This window comes from Bombyx mori, chromosome 4 (assembly GCF_030269925.1).
Source record: "Bombyx mori chromosome 4, ASM3026992v2".
Taxonomy (NCBI): domain Eukaryota; kingdom Metazoa; phylum Arthropoda; class Insecta; order Lepidoptera; family Bombycidae; genus Bombyx; species Bombyx mori.
The window spans coordinates 8564101-8589113 of NC_085110.1; the positions used below are offsets into that span (position 1 = coordinate 8564101).

General features: G+C 38.6%; 3 protein-coding genes and 1 long non-coding RNA gene across 5 annotated transcripts; 2 read left to right on the top strand and 2 right to left on the bottom strand.

The window, feature by feature from the left end:
* The first annotated feature begins 5806 nt into the window (after positions 1-5806).
* Positions 5807-10900, top strand: LOC134198726 (uncharacterized). Its single transcript, XM_062677109.1, has one exon. The coding sequence runs from the start codon at positions 5807-5809 to the stop codon at positions 10898-10900; it is 5094 nt and encodes a 1697-aa protein (XP_062533093.1).
* Positions 10901-13039: 2139 nt separating this feature from the next.
* Positions 13040-16470, top strand: LOC105842077 (uncharacterized). 2 transcript variants are annotated; one of them, XM_038010672.2, is made up of 3 exons: positions 13040-13286; positions 14029-14080; positions 14306-16470. In XM_038010672.2, exon 3 carries the CDS (start codon positions 14313-14315, stop codon positions 15882-15884), a length of 1572 nt encoding a protein of 523 aa, XP_037866600.1. In that variant the 5' UTR covers positions 13040-13286; positions 14029-14080; positions 14306-14312; the 3' UTR covers positions 15885-16470. The 2 variants fall into 2 exon arrangements, with proteins under 2 accessions (XP_037866600.1, XP_012548327.1); XM_012692873.4 differs by lacking the exon at positions 14029-14080 and having other exon boundaries at positions 13046-13286.
* LOC134198775 (uncharacterized) lies at positions 14823-17530 on the bottom strand. Its single transcript, XR_009972965.1, has 2 exons — positions 16522-17530; positions 14823-16164 (listed from the first exon to the last, which is right to left on the bottom strand). It is a non-coding gene; the product is annotated as an uncharacterized LOC134198775 (long non-coding RNA).
* A 2941-nt stretch (positions 17531-20471) lies between these two features.
* On the bottom strand, positions 20472-21873 carry LOC101743128 (alpha N-terminal protein methyltransferase 1). The gene is made up of 2 exons (XM_004929243.4): positions 20914-21873; positions 20472-20824 (listed from the first exon to the last, which is right to left on the bottom strand). Exons 1-2 carry the CDS (start codon positions 21366-21368, stop codon positions 20572-20574), a joined length of 708 nt encoding a protein of 235 aa, XP_004929300.1. The 5' UTR covers positions 21369-21873; the 3' UTR covers positions 20472-20571.
* Between the last annotated feature and the right edge of the window lie 3140 nt (positions 21874-25013).

Sequence of the window (25013 nt, forward strand, 5' to 3'; positions counted from 1 at the left end):
ATTGTGACAAATGCAACCGCGGGGGGCGCTGTGCCCCCCGGGTCCGGAGGCTCGTTCATATAAATATAAAAAACTTACCCCAACTCGAAGAAAAAAAGAATAAAATACAAAAAAATTTAAATAATAATAAAAATTACAAATATATACAAGTTTTAACTATTCTGATCACTTAATAGATTAAAAAAAAATATTTTTCAACAAATTCAAACAAAAACCGCGCCCGCCAAATTCAAAGGTTTCCCGCGTTTTTTTCCTGTTGAAATCTGATAAGGTATTATATGAGTCGTCTATTATCAAAGGTGGCAATCTGTGCATTTGGACAAAACATCTTTATTGATATGTCAATACAGATTTATTTGAATATAATCGTCTCCTTCAAAGAATACGGTTCAAAACCTGCATTAAATAAAGATTAATAGTTAACCTGTTATTTATCTAAGATGTCGTTCCGAAGAGTTGTGTGACTGCCAATGGAATACAAAGTCAATAATTCGTTTTTCTGATTTACCAATCATTGTCCAAAAGTCAGATTGCCGCCTTTGATAATAGTCGACTCATATACAAAAAGGACAGCACAACTTTTTTTTCTATTAGAGAAAATATGATAACAAAATGTTAGAGTTGAATTTTTTCATTAAACTGATTGCAGTTTTCAGTAATTATTGAAGCTTCAATGGTTTGAACTTCCGCTAAATTCAATATTATTTACTAGACATAAATTCAATATTATTTACTAGACATATTTATTGGACCTCCTCTGCCCAATGGTGCATATCAAAACATGGCTGGATCCTCTCAAAACCCTAAATGAAATAAAAAATACTAGATCAGTGAGAAATCTAGTCTTTAATCGAATAATTTAATTAATAATACCGGTGTTCGAATCCCGTAGGCAGATACCAATTTTTCTAATGCAATACGTACATACATATAGAGTAAGATCCCAGGGCCGGGCCCATATTCCGGGACACCAGCGGCACCGTCTGGGCGGCCCGACGGGCTGCCGTACCGAGACGGCCGACGTTTCAGAGCCTTCGATTCGCCTCGAAGGCTCCGTCGGCTGGGCGTCCTTGGGGTGAGCCCAGGTATAAAAAATACGTCATCATCGTCGATATCAAAAAGTGTGTTGGTATCATAGACCTATATAAACTCAGCGGCACGGAATGTGGCCTAAGCGCGTTATATGGTTTATTATCAAAATGAAACGCGACACAAGGTTCTTTTTTGTGGTAAAAATTAAATCTTTATTTGGAACTTAAATGCAAATGATTAATGAACAAAAAGCGAGTTAAACTTGTTAAAATTTGTGAAAATTACAAAAAGGTCATTACAGGTCTATGTTTAAAAATCTTTTGTTTTTTTTTACATAATTAGGATATGCTACTTAAAATTAATAACGGGTATTTCCATCTCTGGCCCTGATAACCGCCTGCATACGAGGCATGTTATGGATAATGTTTTTAACGTCCACCTGGGGTATTTCTTCCTAGGCGGCCACCAGGGTAGTTTTCAACTGACTGATGGTCTTTGGACGGTTGGGACTGGATCGAATTCGCCTTTTAAGCATATCCCAGACATGTTCTATGGGATTTTCTGATGCTCAGCTCCGACAGGTAATCTTCAACGCAACGTGCTGTGTGAGGTCGGGCATTATCTTGCATGATCATGAAATCTTCGCTCCCGATGAATCCCACGAATGGTAAAACATGTTTCTGAAGGATCTCTTCAATGTATCGCACTGCTGTTAGACGACCTTCAACAACTACCAACTCTGTGCATGTGTCTGAAGAGATGCCTCCCCAAACCATAACGGACCCACCGTGGAAACTGACGGTTTGCCTGGTAGTGATTGGCAGAAACCTCTCCCCATGCCTTCTCCACACACGTCCGTCTGGAGTTCTTAAGGCTACTCGGCATTCGTCAGTCCACAGAATTTTACTCCACTGCTCGTGAGTCCACTGTGCGTGTTCACGAGCGAACCGTAGTCGAGCTACGCGATGGTGTCGGAGCAATTCTGGACCACGAGCTGGTCTTCGAGCACGCAGATTTCGTTCCTCCATTCTCCTTCTTATTGTTCGCTCACTTATGTTGATTCCTCTTGAAATTTTTAGTCGCAGCCGAATTTCGACTGCAGTAAGGAACCGATTTCGCAAAATTGTGAGAGTGATAAATCGGTCATCTCGCACTGATGTACACCTAATACCGCCACTACCTAGTCTCCTTGTGTATGAACCGGTCTGGTCGTACCTTGTTAAGGCGTACCTGAGAGTTACTGTTGTACGCGGTATATTTAAAGTTTCAGCAATTTCTCGCTGCGTTCGCCCCTTATTTCGAAGTAACACAGCCTGAGCAACTTGAGCAGGTGTTAGGCCCTTCGTACACAAGGCTACGCAAATCTTCGATACTCAACGATTTTAGTCTCCAAGCGACTACCGCCATACAAATCCATTGAGGTTCGTACACGAGTCGCGTCGCCGACATTCGTCCCGCGACTCGCGTCGTGTCAATCGCGCGCTACCTGCATGTTGAGATCTTCGCTACATAAGTCTCGGCGATTTCCAAGATGGCGGAACAATTTTTTAATATTAAATTTGTTTCTGATATGGAAAAATATCCTTGTTTATATAATTATAAATTAAAAGAATACTCAAAAAAAGGAAATAACAGAAAAAGCTTTTCGTAGCCGTAGGAAAGGCGGTTAATATAACAGATTGGTATTTTTATAGTTTTAAAAATAGTCAGTACATAATTTTGTAAAGAAAAAACACTTTTAGGCAGTATATTCTTTTTATTAAGCTTTTGATTTAGGTATTTACACGAATTTTGTGTACATTTTATTATGATAGCCGATGTTGTAAGCCAGATTGCCGACGCTGTTGTTGTGATCTAGGATCGTTATCTAGCGTACCAGATATCCGTATCCACTAGGGTAAGGCTGTTAAATTGGACTCATGTAACATAAAAGCTTAAGTTACCGGATAACTTAAAAGTTGTTGATGTGTTTGAATTTATAATTTATAATTTTATAATTTTATCATTTTATTAAAGCTTTGTTCTACAATTCCAAATGTGTTCTAAGCTTTACATCACTTTTATGCTACGTAACTAAAAATTAACAACAATAGTATCATAAAAGTAACTTAAACCTACCCTCTTTTCAAAAGATGCTCGAACCTAGGGTACTATGATGAATAATTAACAACGTTTATAGCTTAGAGCTCTTATTTAAACATTAAACTTACTAAATTATCCTTCGATTTAAGCAAAACGATACAAACTTACCTTAAAATCAGTAAAAACTTTTTTTCTGTCGGACAAAAACACGATGCGGACCAAACTAACTCACGTATCATCTCACTAATGGCCGATAAGTACGTGACATACCATAAGTAAGTTAGATATTGGCGTGGCCAATTATAAAACATATTCTTACTGCTCAATTCTTAAATTATTGTAAAAATTTTGGTAACTTAAAATCAATAACATAAAAGCTTAAAATATTAGGACGTGATGATAAAATTCGAAAATAATTGATATTTCAATAGCTAGATTTTTGTGAAGGAATTAAATATTGCCTAACATACATGATTCTTTAAAAAAAATTTTTTATTGCTGGTGGAATAAACTGAAACTTATATAATTCATTCCAACTATGATGGGGGATCATTTGGGACACTTGAATTTGTTCTAGCAATTCGTATTATCGTAGTAAAAACTACATAATTAAATACAAAGAAGTAGTTTTACAGACGTTTGCGTATTTGTAACAGTTATAGAAAGGATGCCTTTTGCCAGGAAAACAATAAAACATGATAGTATTATTGTATTTATTCTAAAAAAGTGTCGGACGTGGAGTCATCCATCAAAATGGTTACTTTTTGGCGGCCTTACCTACTAAACTATAAACAATACAACAAGTAATATCTGATGGTAAATTAATGGTATATTACCTACCAACCAAAAAAAAGAGTGATTACATAACGGCCATTTGATTCGGACTGTCATAGTCTCTATCTTTGCACTGAAGTAGGTACTATGTATCTTTGGCTTAATGAGAATTACTAATGAGAATAACTCAACATTAAGGTTATAACACTTATTATGTCAGTCTTTTTGGGGAAACTATAACAAAATAGCTGTTACCCGCAGCTGCGTCCACGTGGTCAAGGAAAAGTGCCTGTGTAGTTTCTCGTGGAAACGAAATGTTTTTACGGGATAAAAGGTAGCCCATGTCACTCTCCGGATCACTTTAAAAATCATGTCAATTCGTTGCTTCGTTTCGATATGAAATAAGGACAAACAAATAGGTACACAAACAAACAAGCGTCGAGCATGGATGTATGAAAATTACTTCTCCATTACCATATGTGATTTTGAAGTCGTCGTAGCCTAAAAGATAAGACGTTCGGGGCATTCGTATCTTGCGATGCACCGGTGTTCGAATCCCGCTGGAAAGTACCAATTTTTCTAAGAAATACGTAGGTACTTAACAAATGTTCTCAATTCACTTCCACGGTGAATGAATACATAGTGTAATAACAATTAAACCCGCAAAATTATAATTTGGGTGTAAGCTGGTGTAAACCGTAATAACTGGTGTTCGAAACATAGCAACCCTATTTTCCTCACCGCGGCGGAAGCGGGGGAGAGGCGTGGAGTGACAGAACAAAACGACGTGCATCGACGAAAAAGCGCAGCAATCATTGTCGGTCCCGTAAAACTGTATTAACTTTGATCCGATTAATAAACCAGCTTTAAATACAGCCCACTTTTATTGAGATAAGCCTTGCACCCAACATCCATCGCAACGGCGCCAACATATGGTCCTTCAAACCTCAACATAATCGGAAGAAGATAGTACATCGGGTCTTTCAAAGAAGTCTTTTGGAGCCTAGGACGCCTATCAACCTTCGTGGGTCTACATTCCGCTGGAAATTCGTCGCCACTGCTTGAAAAAGAAGATCATCTGTTTTTTCAACGCCTACCTACACTTCAAATTCAAGCAGCGCCTCAGGTGGATTACCTTCGTGGAACGCCCATAATTATCTACTCTACAGAAGAAGTCCGAATCCAGCTCACCGACAACATTTAAAAAACAACAATCCAACAAACGTACAACATTGCCGCACCAGCTGAGTACAACACAACCAACACCATTATTCAAGGTCTCGTAGGATCAAGTCACAGGAGGTTTACAAAGAAAAGATACGTAAGATCGTTCCTTATATTTTATTCTTTCCATTCCTCATTAACATTAACATTAACATTCATAACCATAACAATTATTTGCTACCGTCAACATTTTCACTACTAACAAAAAGTCCAAAGGTCATTCTTCTCATTTTTGCCAATCACTTTTTATGCTTCTCATTAAGTTTTTATTAAACACAACATAAAATAACACAGGAGCTTTGCTTTTCACGCTTGTTCATTTCATCGCTAATATAATTTACATTTGCACATTTCGTTAGGTATAGCTTTAAACTATTATTGTAGTGTATCATTTGCTTGACACTAGATTTAGATTTAAATTCACAATTTCATTTTAATACTAAACTTTTAAAATAACTCATTCGCCGTCTAATAAAACATTGTAGAAACTTTTATTGAATAAAATATATATCGCGGGTAGTTTGAAATATCACACTCCTTAAGTACAGCTGTTAATAATTTTTGCTATTATACTTATTCAGGGACTTAGATTTTGCTTGGCAGTCTATTGCTATAATTTTTTTGGCAGGGTCAACTTTTGCTTTTAGTTGCTTCATTGCCTTTGGGAAGTAGATAGTTGGTACTCATAATAAAGATGCCTGAAGGCAAAGTAAAAGACTTAATTAAAAGGAGGGCCTCAATAAAGGCCAAAATAACACAATTCTCTACGTATTTGGATGTCCTACGGGGTTGTGATTATCTCAATGATGTGCAATTCTCGGAACTCCAAGTACGTCTTGAGAAATTCGAAACCTTATACGGGGACTTCGACACTTTTCAGAGTGAGATCGAGATGCTGTCAGACGCGCCGGAAGACCATTATAAGGATCGTGAGTCCATTGAGTCGCAGTACTACAAGCTTGTGGCTTCTGCGCGTACGCTGTTGGATCAACGCAAAAATAATGACGGTAGGTCCGAGGTAAGCTCTGAAAATGGCATGAAGAATACCACCGTGTTAAGTCAAAAGCCAAACTATATTAAGTTGCCAAAGATTGATATACCCCACTTTGACGGTTGCTACCAGCACTGGCTTGAATTTCGAGACACTTATATTTCTTTGGTTCATGAAAACGATACTCTCGACAGTATTAATAAATATCACTATTTAAGAGCTTCTCTTCATGGAAGCGCTGCTTTAGTAATCAAAAGCTTAGACTTTAAAGCAGATAACTACTCTTCCGCGTGGACTCTCCTCTGTGAGCGTTATGACAATAAACGCTTACTTGTCAACAATCACGTCCAAACTCTTTTTAATGTTGACGTCATACAAAAAGAATGCAGTAAGAGTTTACGACACATTGTAGATGTAACCAACAAAAATCTTAGAGCCTTAGCCACATTGGATCAACCTGTCGAACATTGGGACACTTTGGTGATTCATATGATGGCGTCTAAATTGGACAGCATCACTAGTAGGGGCTGGGAAGAGCATCGTAATACTCTCAACGACCCTCCAACTCTAAAAATATTTACTAAATTCATTTCAAATAAAGCCGATTTATTGGAAACGTTAGAGGATGCGCGTCGAATCAAATCTAAAAATGAACATTTTAAGCTTAAAGCACTAACACAGCTAACTACCATTAACAAAAATAAAACAGTTGCGTGTCCATTATGTAATCAGGAACACTTCCTGTACGCGTGCGAGTCTTTTAGAAGTTTATCGATTGAAACACGTATTAGGAAAGCAAAAGAGCTTAGAGTGTGCCTTAACTGTCTGAGGCCTGGACACACTGATTCTCAATGTAAGCTTAGCCATTGCAAATACTGCAAGTTAAAACACAACACGCTTCTTCATTATACGAAGCAAACAGCCGCAGTTGAAACCGTTGTCGTGTCAGCCACGGCTACTGATACTTCATCACACGTTTTACTCTCTACGGCGTTAGTTCAGGTTTTAGACTCTAAGGGGCAAACGCACACTGCACGTCTTCTTTTAGACAACGGGAGTACTGCTAACTTTATTACGGAGGATCTCTGTCATAGGCTTAATTTGAGAACGAAGCGTGTGGATTACATAGCATGTGGTATCAGCAATAAAACCTCCGCGTGTAATGAATCGTGTTTGATAAGCATACGTTCATTAGATGGCAACCACAACTTTAACATCAATTGCTATCTCTTGAATAAAATTACGAACTCTTTACCCTTAGCATATTTAGAAAATAAAAACATAAATATACCATCGGGAGTATCTTTAGCGGATCCAACTTACCATATTCCATCCTCCATTGACATATTGGTCGGAGCAGATGTTTTCTGGAATGTCATAGGTACAAACCGTATTCAACTAGGCAAAAATAAACCTGTTCTTTTCGAAACCAAACTTGGCTGGGTAATTTCTGGTTCCCTCTTAAACAAGACTAACTCTAAAGATTTACATTGCTTATTAAGTTGCGATTCTTCAAAGATCAGCACAGATCTTACTAAATTTTGGGAGCTAGACTCTATACCATCTTCAACAATCAACGATTTAAATAGTCATCCGTGTGAAAAGGTGTTCACTGAAACTACAACGCGCGCTGAAGACGGACGCTTTAACGTGACCTTACCTTTCCATGAATCACCAAAATGTTTAGGAGACTCGTACTATATGGCCAAGCACCGGTTCCTTTCACTCGAAAGGAGACTAAAATCAAACAAGACACTTAGAATGCTATACGGTAGCTTCATGCGCGAGTATCTCGATCTTGGTCACATGAGTGAAAATATCCACAATACTAACAATAACGTGGTTCAGTATTTCCTTCCTCATCATGGTATTTTAAAGGAATCGAGTACAACTACAAAATTGCGAGCAGTCTTCGATGCATCTGCTCGTACATCGACAGGTAAATCACTAAATGATATTCAGATAGTAGGCCCCACGATACAAGATGATTTATTTTCAATTTTAATACGATTTCGACAACATCTGTATGTGGTCACGGCCGATATAGAAAAAATGTATCGACAAATTTCATTAGACAGTTCTCAACGCCCTTTACAACAAATTTTATGGCGATTTAATCCTTCACAACCGATAAAGACGTACACACTAAACACATTAACTTATGGCATGGCCTCAGCTTCTTTTATAGCAACCCGATGTCTTAAACAGCTAGGCAATGAAGCTCACGATGACGATGTTAAGCGCGCTATATGTCATGACTTTTATGTTGATGACTACTTAGGTGGAAGTCACACCATTCACAGCACCATAGAATTGTGCAGAAAGATTAAGGTTGCCCTCCAGTCTGGACAATTTAATCTTCGTAAATGGCATTCCAATAGTTCTGAAATTCTCAGAGCTATTAGTGATACTTCGAATGATAACGCAGATTGCGTAGATCTGAGTTCCAACGAACACTCGAAGACTTTAGGTCTTAATTGGAAATGTCGCGCTGACAATTTATACTTTTCGATAAATTTGTCACCTTCACTCATTATAACAAAGCGGTATATCTTGGCTACCGTAGCCCAAATATTTGACCCGCTTGGCTTAGTTTCGCCTTGCATTGTAGAAGCTAAGCTTTTGCTGCAAGATCTCTGGAAACATAAATGCTCATGGGACGACGAGATCATGGAACCTTTAAAGAAGACATGGCTTAACTTTGTTAAAACCTTACCTCATCTCAATGATATTCTAATTCCACGCTGCGTTATTTTTCAGCCGATTGGAATACAGCTTCATGTTTTCACGGACGCATCGGAGAGAGCCTACGGCGCATGTGTTTATGTTCGAAGTGAGACGTCAGAAGGATCCATAAAAACCATTCTTTTAGCATCAAAAAGCAAAGTAGCTCCTATAAAAACTACTACGATTCCAAGACTGGAACTTTGTGCCGCCATGCTTGGTTCCAAATTATGTGAAAAGATCACCACGACTTTAACATTAAAAGTAGAAAGGTGTTCATTTTGGTCGGACTCAACGATAGTTCTCGGTTGGATTGCCTCTTCTGCAATTCATTTGAAAAAATTCGTAGCTCATCGTGTGTCTGAGATACAGAAAATCTGCGCTGGACACGAATGGCGGTATGTCCCTTCAAAGGAAAATCCAGCAGACTTGGTATCTAGAGGATTGAACGCTAGTCTGTTACGTAATTCCGCTTTATGGTGGTCGGGACCTTCTTTTTTAGCCCGGGACCCATCACACTGGCCAACTAACCCAAATTATACTGATCATCTTCCAGAAACTGTTCATGCTTTACACATAAATCAAGGCTCTTCAAAAAATTGTATATTGTCAAATCTAATTCAGAACACATCTAGATTTTCTAGGTTAATTCGCGTGACATCTTATATCTATCGTTTTATATCTAATTGTAATCATAAACATTTTCAAAAAGGGAGACTAACTGACTTAGAATTAAGAAATGCAACAAACCATTTATTATTTGTAGCTCAGGAAGAATCGTTTTCTGCAGAGCGTTCTCTTTTAATCGCTGGTAGGCCTTTACCGATTAAAAATAAACTTATTTCTTTGTCACCTTTCCTCGATGGCGATGGGTTGATGAGAGTTGGCGGTAGACTCAACAATTCAGATTACGAATTTAATATTAAGCACCCAATTCTTCTCCACGCTAACCATCGTTTAACTAATCTTATATTTGAAATGTTACATCTTAAACATTTACATTGTGGTCCTAAACTCTTATTAGCAATCACTAGGCACAACTATTGGCCCATTGGTGGCAATAATTTAGCTAAAAAGGTTGTGCGAAACTGTGTGACGTGTTGCAGATTTAAGGCTACTACTGTTCAGCCACCCATGGGGGATTTACCACGTCAACGTGTGCACCTGGAATATCCCTTTCTTCAAACTGGCGTTGATTACGCTGGCCCAGTGTTGGTAGCAAACCGGAAAGGTAGAGGTTCTAAACTAATAAAATCATACATCTGCGTGTTCGTATGTTTGGCAACGAAGGCCGTACATTTGGAGCTTGTCTCAGACCTGTCCAAGGATGCATTCATTGCTGCTTTGAATAGATTTACTGCGCGACGCGGGAAGCCACAATCAATTCTGTCTGATAATGGTACCACCTTTGTTGGAACGTTCAATGAATTATCCAAACTTCTTAGTCGTACCCTTCCTTCCGATTTGGCAGAGCAAGAGATTAAATTTTCTTTTATACCGGCATACACACCACATTTTGGCGGACTTTGGGAGTCAGCCGTTAGGTCTACGAAATATCACTTGCGTAGAATTTTAGGGCTAACACATCTCACATTTGAAGAAATGACGACTTTATTAACTCAAATTGAAGCCATTTTAAATTCAAGGCCTCTCATTCCTCTGTCAGATGATCCTTCGGACTATTATCCTCTCACTCCAGCTCATTTCCTAATAGGACGATCTTTACTCTTTGTACCTCAGCCTGATTTAACAAATCATTCAACTTTAACCTCTCTTAAGAGATTCCAGCGTATCGAGTACCTTAAGCAGCATTTTTGGCAGCGATTCTCCAATGAGTACGTCGTGTGGCTACAACAAAAAATTAAATGGCCGACTCAAAAGGGAGACTTAAAAGAAGGTATGATGGTTGTCATCAAGGAGAAGGGACTACCACCTCTTATGTGGCTGCTCGGACGCATTATTCGCCTTTGTCCTGGACGAGATGGAATTACACGTGTGGCAGATATCTTAACCAAGAAAGGTGTTATACGACGCGCTTACAACAACATATGCCCGCTACCAGTCAATATTTGAAGTTCTTCAACCCGGGGAGCATGTTCGAAACATAGCAACCCTATTTTCCTCACCGCGGCGGAAGCGGGGGAGAGGCGTGGAGTGACAGAACAAAACGACGTGCATCGACGAAAAAGCGCAGCAATCATTGTCGGTCCCGTAAAACTGTATTAACTTTGATCCGATTAATAAACCAGCTTTAAATACAGCCCACTTTTATTGAGATAAGCCTTGCACCCAACATCCATCGCAACGGCGCCAACAACTGGTGATACGAGGGCGGCACTGAAAATTTCGGGAATTAACGAAGTGACACAACATTACTATTTAAAAATGTATTTATTGCTTTTCGAAGTATTCTCCGCGAAATTTGACACATTTTTCCATACGATGGAACCAATCATTGAAGCAACCATTCCATTCGGAAGTTGGGGTCTCCAAAATGGCCGTTTTATAGGCGTCCACAGCTTCTTCAGGTGATGAAAATCTCTGTCCACGCAATTTATTCTTTATTTTAGGGAAAGTATAGAAATCATTAGGGCTTAGGTCGGGGCTGTACGGCGGATGGTCTAATAATACTATGTTTTCTTGCTCTAAAAACTCTTTAGTTCTGTGCGCGGTGTGAGAACTCGCATTGTCGTGATGGAGGATGATGCGGCGGTTGCAGTTCTCTTTACGGAGTTCAGAAAAGACCTGTGGCAAACAAATGCTAGCATACCATTCTGCATTAACCGTTCTTTGTCCCTCAAGACTCTTGAGTCAAGAGGAATAGTCGTAACATGGCCGGTTTTGGAGACAAACGTGGCCACCATTTTTTTTGCAACACTCCGTGAACGAACAATTTTTGTTGGCTTTAACTCATTTTCGAACACTCAATCTCGTGACTGGTTTTTTGTTTCGGGTTCGTACGCGTATATCCAGGATTCGTCACCTGATACAACGTTGTATACAGCATTTGATGATCCTGCATGGAATCTTTCGAGAGTTCTGACGCACCAAGTAATGCGAGCCGCTTTTTGCTCTTCACAGAGCGAATGCGCTATCCATCGGGAAAACAACTTTTTTACACCTAATTGTTCATGCAAGATTATTTGTATTTGACTCATGCCAATGTCTAAAGTTGCCTGAATTTCGCGGTATGTCACATGTCGATCTTCCTCAATCAGCTTACGCACAGCATCAACGTTTTCTTGGGTGACTGCAGTTTTTGGACGACCTTGACGGGGATCATCACTGAGCTTGACACATCCACGTTGAAACTCAGCAAACCAGCGATAAATTGTGGTTTTGGATGGGGCTTCATCACCAAATGCAGAAATCATCCGGTCTTCTCAACGACTAAACAAGTTTGACAAAACCTCGTGACAAGACCGAGAATCTTTTTTTAAATAAATAAATGGTATTCGATTTTTAAAACCAAGGAGTTTTCAATTAAAAAGATTTTAATATGACAGGAACAGTGGAAATATTCCATTCCCGATACCTTGAAGGAGTAATGCGTTTGGGTTGGAATAGTGGAGCATCCGTTGTAACTATACTCAGACCTTAGAACTCATATCTCAAGGTGGGTGGCGGGATTTACGTTGTAGATGTCTATGGACTCCGGTAACCACTTAACACCAGGTGGGCCGTGAGCTCGTCCACGAACCTAAGCAATAAAATAAAAAAATGTCCGAATTATCTGCCTCATAAACTTCAAATTTGGCGTAGACACTTCTTTGCTGATTAAGGCATTTACTAAGGACGGATTTTGAGCAAAGCTTAGCTAGAATGTTTTTTTAACCCAATATCACATATTACCCTGTCGAGTGGCTCTTATCATAACATTTAATAAATAAATGTTACTTTAATCACAAGTGGTTAATCTAAAATTTGTAGTATTCACTACTACCATAATTTATTAATCTCGTCGATTATAGGTTCATAAAATATGTTCTATTCTGCCCATCGCTGTGAGTCAGTATACTTTAAAATTGTGACTTAGATTTCATGTCTCAAGGTGGGTGGCGGCCTTCAAGTGTCTAGGGCTCCGGTATCCACTATATTTCTAACGTGGTTACCTTACTAACGTAATGAGTAGACTTGTAGAACAATTGATATACGGATGATATAACCTAAAAATAGAAACGAAAATGTTCTCAGATTCATCTAAAAATAAATACTATCGACATCGAAAGGCGGTTGCGCAGTGCGAACTTCGTTAGTGTTGAAAACAAAAATGTTTGTGTGAATTGTGGATTTTTTGTTCCAAATAATTAAACTGAATATAATGTGATTCTTTATACAAGAACCTATAACCAAAACTGTGCCTAACCGAACCCTGCTCATAAATAATTCTATGAACTAAATTACGGGATTTGTTAGAGAACTAATTATCGGTTTCTGTTTTACATCTCGCAACGAAAAGGTAGGTAACAAATTCAGTACGTAGGTACTTTAAGACATCCAGAACTTTCTTCGTTCAGAAGAACTTGAATAAATAATACACTGCCACTCTATGAATGCTAATACTTTCTTATATTAATCTTTCCTGGTGCAGTTTTAAATTCAAAACCAATATGTGATTTGTTGAACTAGTATTCGGTCAATAAACGAGCGTCGAAAATAATGAACGATTTTACAAAATTTAGACTCATACTTACGTATTACATTTTCGTTTCAAAAAAATAATAAATCCAAAACATAAAACCTGAGCATTTCCAAAAATAATTTTAACACTAAAACCTAAACGACAAAGATCTTAAATGTAAACATTTATCCTTTATAGTGATCAGGGAATTCTTTATTTAAATTGTAAAAGTTAGCTCCATTGAAGATCAGTGTATCAGCTGTTTTAGGACCATTTTATCACGCTATTATTATTATTACTTTATATATATATTTTTTTATTTTTATTGCTTAGATGGGTGAACGATCTCACAGCCCACATGGTGTTAAGTGGGTACTGGAGCCCATAGACATCTACGACGTAAATGCGCCACCCACCTTGAGATATAAGTTTTAAGGTCGAAAGTAAAGTTACAACGGCTGCCCCACCCTTCAAACCGAAACTCAATGAAACCGGAAAATTTGCACGTAAAATAGTTTTATTACTTTGGCCTAATATCCTTACCAGGATCACCGGGTTAATAAAAATTATTGTATTTCAGTTCGGCTTTTCTATTCCTGTTGAAGACAGATGAGCCTGCGGCCCCACCGATGGTGAGTGATCACTATCGCCATAGACACGAGTCAGCCGTCATCTCAACATTCACTCCTCTTTCTCTCATATCGTCGTCATTCATACACTCCATCCGTGTTTTTATATCTATCTGATGCATATCGGTTTTGAATTAATTTTGCCTTTGCTATTTGATTGTATTCCCATAAAGTAGAATCAACTAATGAATCACAAATTAAACTTGACCATTTTTAAATTGTTTTCAGATTTAAGATGTCCAGATATAAACAACCAAATAAACTCGAAAAACTTGCACTAAAAAGTCTCGGCGAATGGGTGGCCGAACAAGCTCAGCATCATTTACAACCAATAACGAGCCTGTCTATGCGTGATACGAATGCTGCTCAATCACATCTTTCTAAAAGTATCAATAATTTACGGAACTATTTGGAATACAATGTTCCGTGGATGCTTCATGATTTACTAGCTGATGAGGCAATACGCGCATTGTCAGAACTATTAGAGAAAACAAAGAGTTCCTTAGGTTTTCGCGGTTGCATGGGAAAATTTGTGAGTCAAATGAACATTATAGCACGAATGGCAGAAGTGCTATTTACTAAATATTTAACGACTTTATCCATAGACAGTATACCTAAGATGTTACGTTCAGTATTTTATTCGAATATCGATAAGCTCTATGGTTTAGTTTACTTGAATTTAGGATCATTGTCAGGAGGTTGGAAAACCAGTGACATGGAAAATGCCGTAATAAAATCTCTGAAGAACCTTCATAATTTAAAATATTTATTCTTAAATTATGACTGTACAGACAATATATTAAAATGTATTGTTGAAAATTGTAGAAATCTCACTAAACTCGATATTTCTTGCTCAAAATGTATCACTAATGACAGTATAGATATATTAGCAGAGTTCAAACAATTAACAAGCATTCAATTGTACCGCACCTTTGTTACAGTTGATGGGTTTGTTAAGTTGTTGTTAAAATGCAAAAACATTCAAGATATTGGTAGGTGTGATGAAATTGGTAGGGTCTTGGAAATTATCAACTTGTACTATGCAGAGTCTGCTCCATTCAATTTAAGAACGTACGTGAGTAGATATGCTACTTCCGATCACTTACAATTAGCTGTTCAAATGTGCCCGTACGTTACAAATTTAACCGTTTTTCATAATACGTTACAAAGTGACCTAATGGTTCTTATTGGTTTTAAGAATTTAACCGAATTAAAACTGCTTTCGTGTGATTTTTATGCGGATCAGATAAAGCAAGTTTTACAAGTAAAAGGATGCAATATTGTTAATTTACATCTAGAGCACGTTGATCAGATCGATTTAAATGCACTCATGTACATCAGTCAAATGTGCCCACTTCTAGAGAGTCTCACTCTTTACAACTGTTCAATGATACAGCATACATCGTTATACACAAAAAACTTAGAAATTTTGCCTTTCCGTAACTTAAAAAGGGTGACTTGTGTATCTAAATGCTCTGATGAGCAATTACTTTTTATCTTAAATAATTGTTTGAATGCAGAATTTATTCACATAGGGACTGCATTTCAGCTAACTGATGAATTTATCTTTAAGGTTTTGGATAAAAATCCACTTATTTATTTAAAAGAATTACGTATAATGTTATCAGAATTTTTAACAATGTTATCAGTGCAAAGAATCATTCAAAGCTGCATTAGTTTAGAAATATTAGTTGAATTAGAGAGTTGGGTATTATTAACTGAATCTGATCGTGAATACATACGAAATTACATCCAAGTTAACAATTTAAACATTGATACTGCACCGATTCGTAGGTACGATGCATAATATCTGTCTGATCGAATTAATTGAATGTCTGTAGGAAATCACGGTGATCATCGAGATTTATGCAACGCTAGCGTTAATGGTTAATGATATTGGAGCAGCAACCATCACTAAATACTTTGATGCTCCGTCCATCCAAAAAGTTAGCTATCCACTTTCAAAGTCACGGGCATTTCGTATGATGATAACATCGATAGAAGACTCTTGCCTTGCCCATGGCCTTTGCGATATATGTGCTTAAAGTGGTTACATCGGCCTTGCTCTCCAAAGACTCAGCTCAGACCTGTAAGCAAAAAATACGCTAGCTGAACGCTCGCGATGGAATCCGTATGTCGGTCGTTGATCTGCTGGTTATTTTCATATACACCAAGTGTTGATCACTACCTCCGCCACCTAAGAGGACAAGTTATAGCGATAGACCTTGTATTTCGACAGGTCTCACCAACCTTCTTAGGAATAGAGTGAACATTACCGGTCTTCCAAGAAGACGGAAAACTATTGGTGCTAAGATAGGCGATATTGTTAGCGCAAGAGCATATAGCTTAGGCTAAGTTCCTTAAGGAACAGAACGTCTGAAGTCAAGTTGGAAGAGAAGAAATGGATATAGAGAACTGCCTTCTTTTTATTGTTACGTACTTACTGTGGGCCGGGCTCTACATTTCGAGCGAGCCATCAAAAAGCGCAATCCACTAGGATAGTTCTTCAGTGGCTTACCAAACCTATCAAAGTGGTAGTTTCTGGAATCTGGAAGCAGTGTTGTACATACTTTGTTTCGATATGCCTTTGAGCAAAAAAAGATATAAGGCCTGGACCATACCAGTATTTTAATTCAGTGGCCACTGTGTTAAAACGGTAATTTCATGTTATTTACTTTTAACTCTTATTAGGCATATTTCGTTGTCTTTCCATTTCAGTTATATTATTATTGTATTTCGTTCAAATACTTGATTCTTGATTTGTTATTTATATTGTCGTTCTGTTTTGTTAAAACACTTTTCCATTTATTTTGTCATTTTGACTTTGATATGTTAAAAAAAACTTGTTTGTGAACAAAAATTTGACCCTTTTTTATTTGATATATTTCTGTTTATAATAAATAATTGAAAAAAGTGAAAGATTTTATTGTTTATTTTGTTGTGAAGCATTGGTGTTGTTTCTTCAATAGAATTTAGACGTTGACCTATGCTTCAAGGGGGTGGCGGGTGACATTTACATTGTAGTATCTATAGGTTCGGGGAAGACAGTATGCACCAGTTACAAGTGAAGTCAAAGTCGTCGTGGCCTAAAGGACAAGACGTCCGATACATTCGTATCGAGCGATGCAACGGTGTTCGAATCCCGCAGGCGGATAGCAATTTTTTTAATGAAATACGTACTTAACAAATGTTCACGATTGACTTCCAGACTGAAGGTATAACATCGTGTACTAAAGATTAAACCCGCAAAATTATAATCTGCATAATTACTGGTGGTAGGACGTCTTGTGAGTCCGCACGGATAGGTACCACCACCCACCCACTTCGATTCGCCTCGAAGGCTCCGTCGGCTGGGCGTCCTTGGGGTGAGCTACGCTGTCTGGTTGCAGTGTTGAACGCGGTAACCCCCCTATCTAATCTGGGTTCTGACCCCGAAGGGGATCAGACGCTTGGGCGAAGAGTGCAGGGTAGTCATTTAGTGGGTGGGCCCTAAAATTTCTTGGGCCCGCGGTCTGTTCCCAACACCTTGCAGATCGTCATACCCCGCGCGCCCCCTAGGCGCGGGGACGGTTAGGCCCCGACCCAAAAATAAAGATGCTGGTTTTATCACTAAGAAGCATATTTTTCAATGACTATTTTAAAAGACTGAACATAAATCAGTATTTTTTGAATATATTTTAATAGCACTCCATACTATTATATGGTCTCAATTCTTTTATCATACAATTTTCACCTCTTTCTATACTTTTTTGAATCCAAGTTTTCCTACACACTAACGGTACAACAAAACAGGTAGATGACAGCATGCTAACAGTCCTTTATCTAGTTTAAGAGGAAAGTAAGGATGAAAGGAAGTTTGAAGCCGTCGTGGACTAAAGGATAAGACGTCCGGTGTATTCGTGTTAAGCGATGCACCGGTGTTCGAATCCCAGGCGGGTACCAATTTTTTCTAATGAAATACGTACTCAACAAATGTTCACCACGATTGACTACCACAGTGAAGGAATAACATTGTGTAATAAAAATCAAACCCGCAAAAATTATAATTTGCGTAGTTACTGGTGGTAGGACCTCTTGTGAGTCTGCGCGGGTAGGTACAACCGCCCTGCCTGTTTCTGCCGTGAAGCAGTAATGCGTTTCGGTCAGAAGGGTAGGGCAGCCGCTGTAACTATACTGAGATCTTAGAACTAATATCTCAAGGTTGTAGATGTCTATGGGCTCCAGTAATCACTTAACACTAGGTGGGCTGTGAGCTCGTCCATCTAAGCAATTAAAAAAAAACCCGAATTAACTGCAAAAAAACCAATACATAAAAAGCTATGTAGTGTTTTGAATTTTTATCAGTTACCAATAAACCAACTAACATTTATTAGTACTAATACTGGCACGAATGTCAAACATTTTAAAATAGCAAGTGAATTCTTATAAAAAATTATTTTGATACCCTTTTGAAAAATCAACCAAACATTAAGCGTACAAACTACTAGAAAAACTTCCTTGTTTTATTAGCTACTTAAAAATATTAAATTATTCACAAAAAAAGGAAAGATTCTCAGAAAAAATTAATAACATGATGATAGGTAAAGTATAAAGAAAAAATGGAAATTTAAAAATATCTTTTATTAATCAATTTTGCGACATATTTTACAAATCCTGTTCAAAGTGACCTCCTCTACCGTAAATACATGCCCGCACACGCTTCCTCACTCTTGAAGTGAAAGACCGTAGTATTTCTTCAGCCGCTTCGATTATTTAAGTTGGCATTGCATAAACAAGGGATTTCATGTGCCCCCGCACATAAAAATCAACCGGTGTCAGGTCGGTACACCGTGCAGGCCATGGAATTGGAACCCCAAGCCAATCCAACGCCTTAGGAATGAGGTATCCAGCCACTGGCGCACAGTAATTCGATAGTGCGCTGGACAACCATCGTGCTGGAATATCATTCGTCCCCTTGTTTGTAATTCCACATCTGCAAGCAATGACCCTAGTTCATTCCTCAAAAAACCCTCACAATTTAAATTCTCACTCACTCAATTCTCACCATTTAAATTGTTAGGCAAAAAGTAGGGTCCAATCAAATGGTTATTTATGACGCCCATCCAAACATTCAATGAAAAGCGTCTTTGTGAACCTGTTGGTTTAACTTTTCTTGGATTTCGTAATCTTTTATCTGACCAGTAATGGATGTTATGATAGTTGGTAATACCATCCTGGTCAAATTTGCTCTCATTCGTCCATAATATTCGCCTAAGAAAGCTTGGATCTTCAGCGTCGGTATTCAGTATAAACCTACAATATTCCAATCGCCATACTGGATCCCCTTCTTCCAACACCTGCACAGGCGTATAATGGTATGGGTAGAGTCCAGTGCCGTGAACTATCGTCCATATCTTATATTGGGACATTCTCAATCGAGCCGCTATGATACGAGTCGAAGTAGTAGGATCGTCAACTATCTGCTGGATAACTTCTTCTTCATCTTCAGCGGTGTAACGCCGTGGTCTACCGCCATCACTTTGTCGACTTAGAAATTGGCCAGTTTCAGAAGCACGATGATAAATTGCACTGAAGACCGTAACGTGAGGCGCTCGTCGTTGAGGGTAGCGACGAATGTTGCCGTCACAGAAAGCATAACAATAAAAAATATCGGCATACTCGGAATTAGAGTAAGCTGCCATAGTTAGTGACCAAATCAACATAAATTTGGGAGATCGCGTTGGTAGTAGCCATCGCTACGATCGATGGTAGTAGCCAGAAACAAAACACTTGTTACACAGCCTTTTTCTGGGAATTGTTTGTGTCTTAGTAATTTAACTTTTTTAGGTAGCTAATAAAACAAGGAAGTTTTTCTAGTAGTTTATACGCTTAATGTTTAGTTGATTTTTCAAAATAAATCCAGTTTTCTATCGACCAAATTAGAAAATCAAAACAAAATTTTATAAGAAATCACTTGCTATTTTAAAATGTTTGACATTCGTGCCAGTATTAGTATTAATAAATGTTATTTGATGTATTGGTAACTGATAAAAATTCAAACAACTTAATTCAAAACACTAGCATTTTATTTAATGATTTTTTTGCAGTTAATTCAGGATTTTTTTAAACAAAACAAAAAACATTGAATATATCAATAACGAGACACTTTGGTACTACGGATATTAGGGTTAATTTTGTTGGAAATTAGATGTATTATCACATCCCAAGAGGAATACGTCGAATTACAAGTCACCCTGTATATATAATTATATAGACGGAAATTAGACAACTACATCTAAGACATGTCTTAAAAAATGCAACTTGCTTTTCTTATATTGTGATACACAAATAATTTAAAAAATAAAAACAATTTCATGATTTATCATTGTAAACAATGTACAGTAAGAGACTAAAGTTTACATAATACATGTTTATTTTTCATTTTTACAGATAATAATTATTTCTTTTTTTCTGTCCATTTTTTAAATATTCACTAAACCACAATTACGCTATTATTATACCTTTAAATCCTCAGAATTATAATCTTCCTGTATAGGAACTAATGCAAACATATAAACAGGGTAAATTCCATTAGGGAAATTAGTTTGCTTACACTGTTTTAATCTCTTCAGTTTTGATTGTTTAAAAATACTAAGAAACTGTTGTAGTGATCGTGTAACTGAGGAATCTGTTTCATCCTTTTCACTTTTACCTGATGAAGTTACGTTTTCTTTTACTACAATGACTCCATTGGTCTTTAAAGCATTTCTGAAATGAATAGTTTTATGCAGTTAATAAAGTTTATAACAAAAGCAAATTATTAACTTTATTTAAATAAGCCTCAAGATAAAATATACCTGCAGCGTTTTAAGTAAGCTATTAAATCCTGATCCAGTAGATATCCTAGAACCCACTGGTTCCAAATAACATCATATCTTTTGACAGGATTGAAATCTTGTAAACCAACTTCGTATAGTGTGTCAATCTTTGATTGGTGTTCACCAACATAATTTTTTATTGTTTTAATGAATTTACTATCGGGCTCCACAACGTCCACTAATTGAAAGTATGGCAATAGTAAGTTCTTTGTTATCCTTCCTATACCAGCACCACAGTCAAGTGCTAAATCAGTGCATGGAGCTTTATTACACGATAAAAGACTTTCAAGGAAAATTCTTGATCCTTCTATGTCTATGTCAGATATAAATCCAAAGCCACCGAGAACTCCATCAACAGTTGCAGGAATATCTGACCAATATTTTTGGGCACTTTCATAACTTATGTCGTTATCATCAAAATCTAAATTACTCATGATTTTAACTAGGTAATTAATATTAGTAGGTACCTAAGTAAATAGTACCGTACGCAAATATTTGTGTAAATAAATATGTATATTTGCATTAAATATAATAGGTCAGTGTATAATTTTTTTATAAGGGATTTTCTGACCTGGTAACTAAGACCTTTAAGTCATGTCTTATTTTAATTTATATTCATATTTTTATAAAAATTATATTATGGAGTGAAATGAAATGATGGAGTGAAAGATGATTAATTTGAGATATTAATCAACTGGAATGAAATTAAATGAAATGAAATGAGATGATATGGGATGAAATATAATCTCAGTAAAATGGTGGTCATTAACTAAGATTTTTTCAGTGGACTTTTTGGAGGATTCCGAGAAGTTACGTCCAGCGGCTTTGTTTCATTTTCCCACATTTGTGCACTTTCACAGATATTAAACAGTTAATAAACCACCGTTATTACATATTTAAACCTGAAGAAACACTAAATAGACAAAATAAAACAAATCACACAACTTCACTCCTCGCGTTCCCGCCAAAAAGTCCCATTATAGGTTAATGCCGGCCACTCACATGCGCGCAAATATTCGTACATTGTAGGGCCGTCAAACATTCATTCGCAAACTTAGCGGCTGTGCAAATGGGTTCGGTACTCAATTTGCGAACCCGTTTGCGCTTCCTTCTACACTTGTTTACGAATGTCTCACGAATTTCTCCTCCTTTTTAATTCGTCCAATGTACGAATATTTGCGCGCAGGTGAAGGGCCGGCATAAGAACATGAATGTTTCCTTGATTAAACAATAAAATAATAAAAATAACAAAGAAACCACTATTAATTCAAGAGCCCAATGTTCTTTTTTTTAAACGAAATCTAAATAAAAAATTATAAAAAAATTAAAATAATAAAATGAAACTTAAACTTAAAATTCTTCGACTTTATGTTGGATAACATTTTCATAAAGTTGTTTTGAATCCATTATCTTGATAATACTTCTGTCAGGATCAAATGTGTGACATCCTCCTTTCAACTGTCGTAATCCCTCTTTTCCATGCAATATTGCAGCAACATTCTTATTATTAAATCGATTTCGATCTTGATTTTTAATCCTATTAATATTAGAAATTAGTCTTGAAATTATACTTTGGCGTTTGACAAAGGTAGTATTTTTTTTTTATTGCTTAGATGGGTGGACGAGCTCACAGCCCACCTGGTGTTAAGTAGTCACTGAAGCCCATAGATATCCAAAACGTAAATGCGCCACCTACTTTGAGTTATAAGTTCTAAAGTCTCAAATATAGTTATAACAGCTGCCCCGCCCTTCAAACCGAAACGCATTATTGCTTCACGGCACAAATAGGCAGGGTGGTGGAACACACACTGGCGCGTTGCTCTGGATTCGACGAGCAACGCGCCGCCCTCGCGGTCATAGGAGAGGACCTCTCGCTGCCACGCGTCGTGGCTACGATGCTCGGCAGCGACGCGTCCTGGAAGGCGATGCTCGACTTCTGCTAGTCCACCATCTCGCAGAAGGAGGCGGCGGAGCGAGAGAGGGAGAGCTCTTCCCTTTCCGCACCGATCCGTCGCCGTCGAGCCGGGGACCGGAGGCGGGAATACGCCCGTACGTCCCGGCCCCTGTAGGTAGCGGCCTCCCCCCGGTGAAGGTCAAGGGGCGACCTGAGGGGGTGAGGCCGCGCGGCGCGCTACCAGCACTCTAGCGCGCTGCCGTGGAGTGAATAGAGCGACCGGTCGACGGTGTATCGCGTCCCGACCCGGCAGGCTGGTTCTGGTCCAGCGGGGTATTCCGGGACACCAGCGGCACCGTCTGGGCGGCCCGACGGGCTGCCGTACCGAGACGGCCGACGTTTCAGAGCCTTCGATTCGCCTCGAAGGCTCCGTCGGCTGGGCGTCCTTGGGGTGAGCCGCGCCGTCTGGTTGTAGTGTTGACCGCGGTAGCCCCCCTACCTCATCCGGGTTCTGACCTCGGAGGGGATCGGACGTCGGGTGTAAGAGTGCAGGGGAGTCGTTTAGTGGGTGGGCCCTAAAATCCTTGGGCCCGCGATCTGCTCACAACACCATGCAGATCGTTGAGTCTCACATACCCCGCGCGCCCCTCTTGCGCGGGGACATCGTAGGAGGCCTTCTACCCGAAAAAAAAAAAAAAGTGTGGTGGAACCCACCCGCGCGGACTCACAAGAGGTCCTACCACCAGTAAGTATCGTCCTTTGCTTCACAAATCGGGACAAATTGCCATACCTTTGCTTGCCCACCTGGTATTAAGTGGCTACTGGAGCCCATAGACATCTACAACGTAAATGCGTCACCCACCTTAGGATGTAAGTTCTAAGGTCTCAAGTATAGTTACAACGGCTGCCCTACCCTTCAAACTGAAACGCATTACTGCTTCACAGCAGAAATAGGCAGGGTGGTGGTACCTACCCGTGCGGACTCACAAGAGGTCCTACCATTGGCTTGCTATTTGCATCACAGATTTGGCTGAATTCACTCCAAAATTTATCCACCATAAAAGTTTCAGACGTCGAACTAGAAGTTGACAATAAATTAACACGGAAACATCTAATTTTAATTCCCTATATTCTTTGTCAACAATTTGCATGTTTCCTGTTGCAACTACAAGGATATCGTAATGAATGGGACATTGCGATATCCTTGTGTATATTTATGTTTCATTTTAAGCTCGATTATAAAAATTCTTACTGAAAGAATTCCCACTGATCTATCACACTATGCTCACGGCACGAATGGTAACGAAAATAATGAAAATTAAATAGATAAAATCCATTCGATGAAAGGGGGAATATCCCGAATTTATCCGATATGCCAAAAAAGTGGAGACTTTCAGGAATGAGGTCAAAGTTATAATTAAACAGTAGAACATGTGTTTTGCTAGTTCAAACTAATTGCTTTGTAGTAGAAATATGCTGGATAAGGGTATCTACCCAGGTGGTCGTTCGATAAGCCCTGCTGCTGCTGCTGCTGAGCTGGCGCTATGACTCCGAAGTGGGTCTTGGCCTCCAACAATAAACTTTGCCATTCGTCCCGGCGCTGCGCAACACCTTGCCAGCCTGACACTTGGAGCTCCCGTAAATTTTCTTCCACAGCGTCAGACCAGCGGTACTTGGGCCTCCCTACGGGGCGGCTTCCCTTCAGTATACACGCGTACACCCGTTTCACAGCCCGATCCTGCTCCATACGTACTACATGCCCGAGCCATCCGAGCCTCCGTGCCTTCATCTCCCCCATAATATTTGGCTCACCAAAAAGCCTCTCCACATCCTTATTTTTCCGGACGTGCCAAGAACCGTCTCCTTTCCGAACCGGTCCTAGTATTTTTCTCAATACCTTTCGCTCCGTTACGAGAAGTTTTACCTCTTCTTTCTGTGTAAGCATCCATTAAGGTCTATAGGGACATTGCATTGAAAACTTTAGGGAAGCGAAAAAAGCGTAATTATAGGAAATGGTGGACAGATGAATGCACCAAGGTGGTAGAAGAAAGAAGAAAGCTAAAAATACAGGCAGAGCAAGGGAGTAAGTGGAAGGACGAGTATATGGAAGATCAAAGAAAGACCAGACAAGTTATAAGAACAGCCAAGCGAGATCACATGAATGACATCATGAAGAATATGGAAA

Coding starts and splice junctions, on each gene's coding strand:
- LOC134198726 (XM_062677109.1), top strand. CDS start 5,807: ATGCCTGAAGGCAAAGTAAAAGACTTAATTAAAAGGAGGGCCTCAATA.
- LOC105842077 (XM_038010672.2), top strand. CDS start 14,313: ATGTCCAGATATAAACAACCAAATAAACTCGAAAAACTTGCACTAAAA.
- LOC101743128 (XM_004929243.4), bottom strand. CDS start 21,368: ATGAGTAATTTAGATTTTGATGATAACGACATAAGTTATGAAAGTGCC. Junction 20,825..20,913: donor GCTTACTTAAAACGCTGCAG/GTATATTTTATC, acceptor TATTCATTTCAG/AAATGCTTTAAAGACCAATG.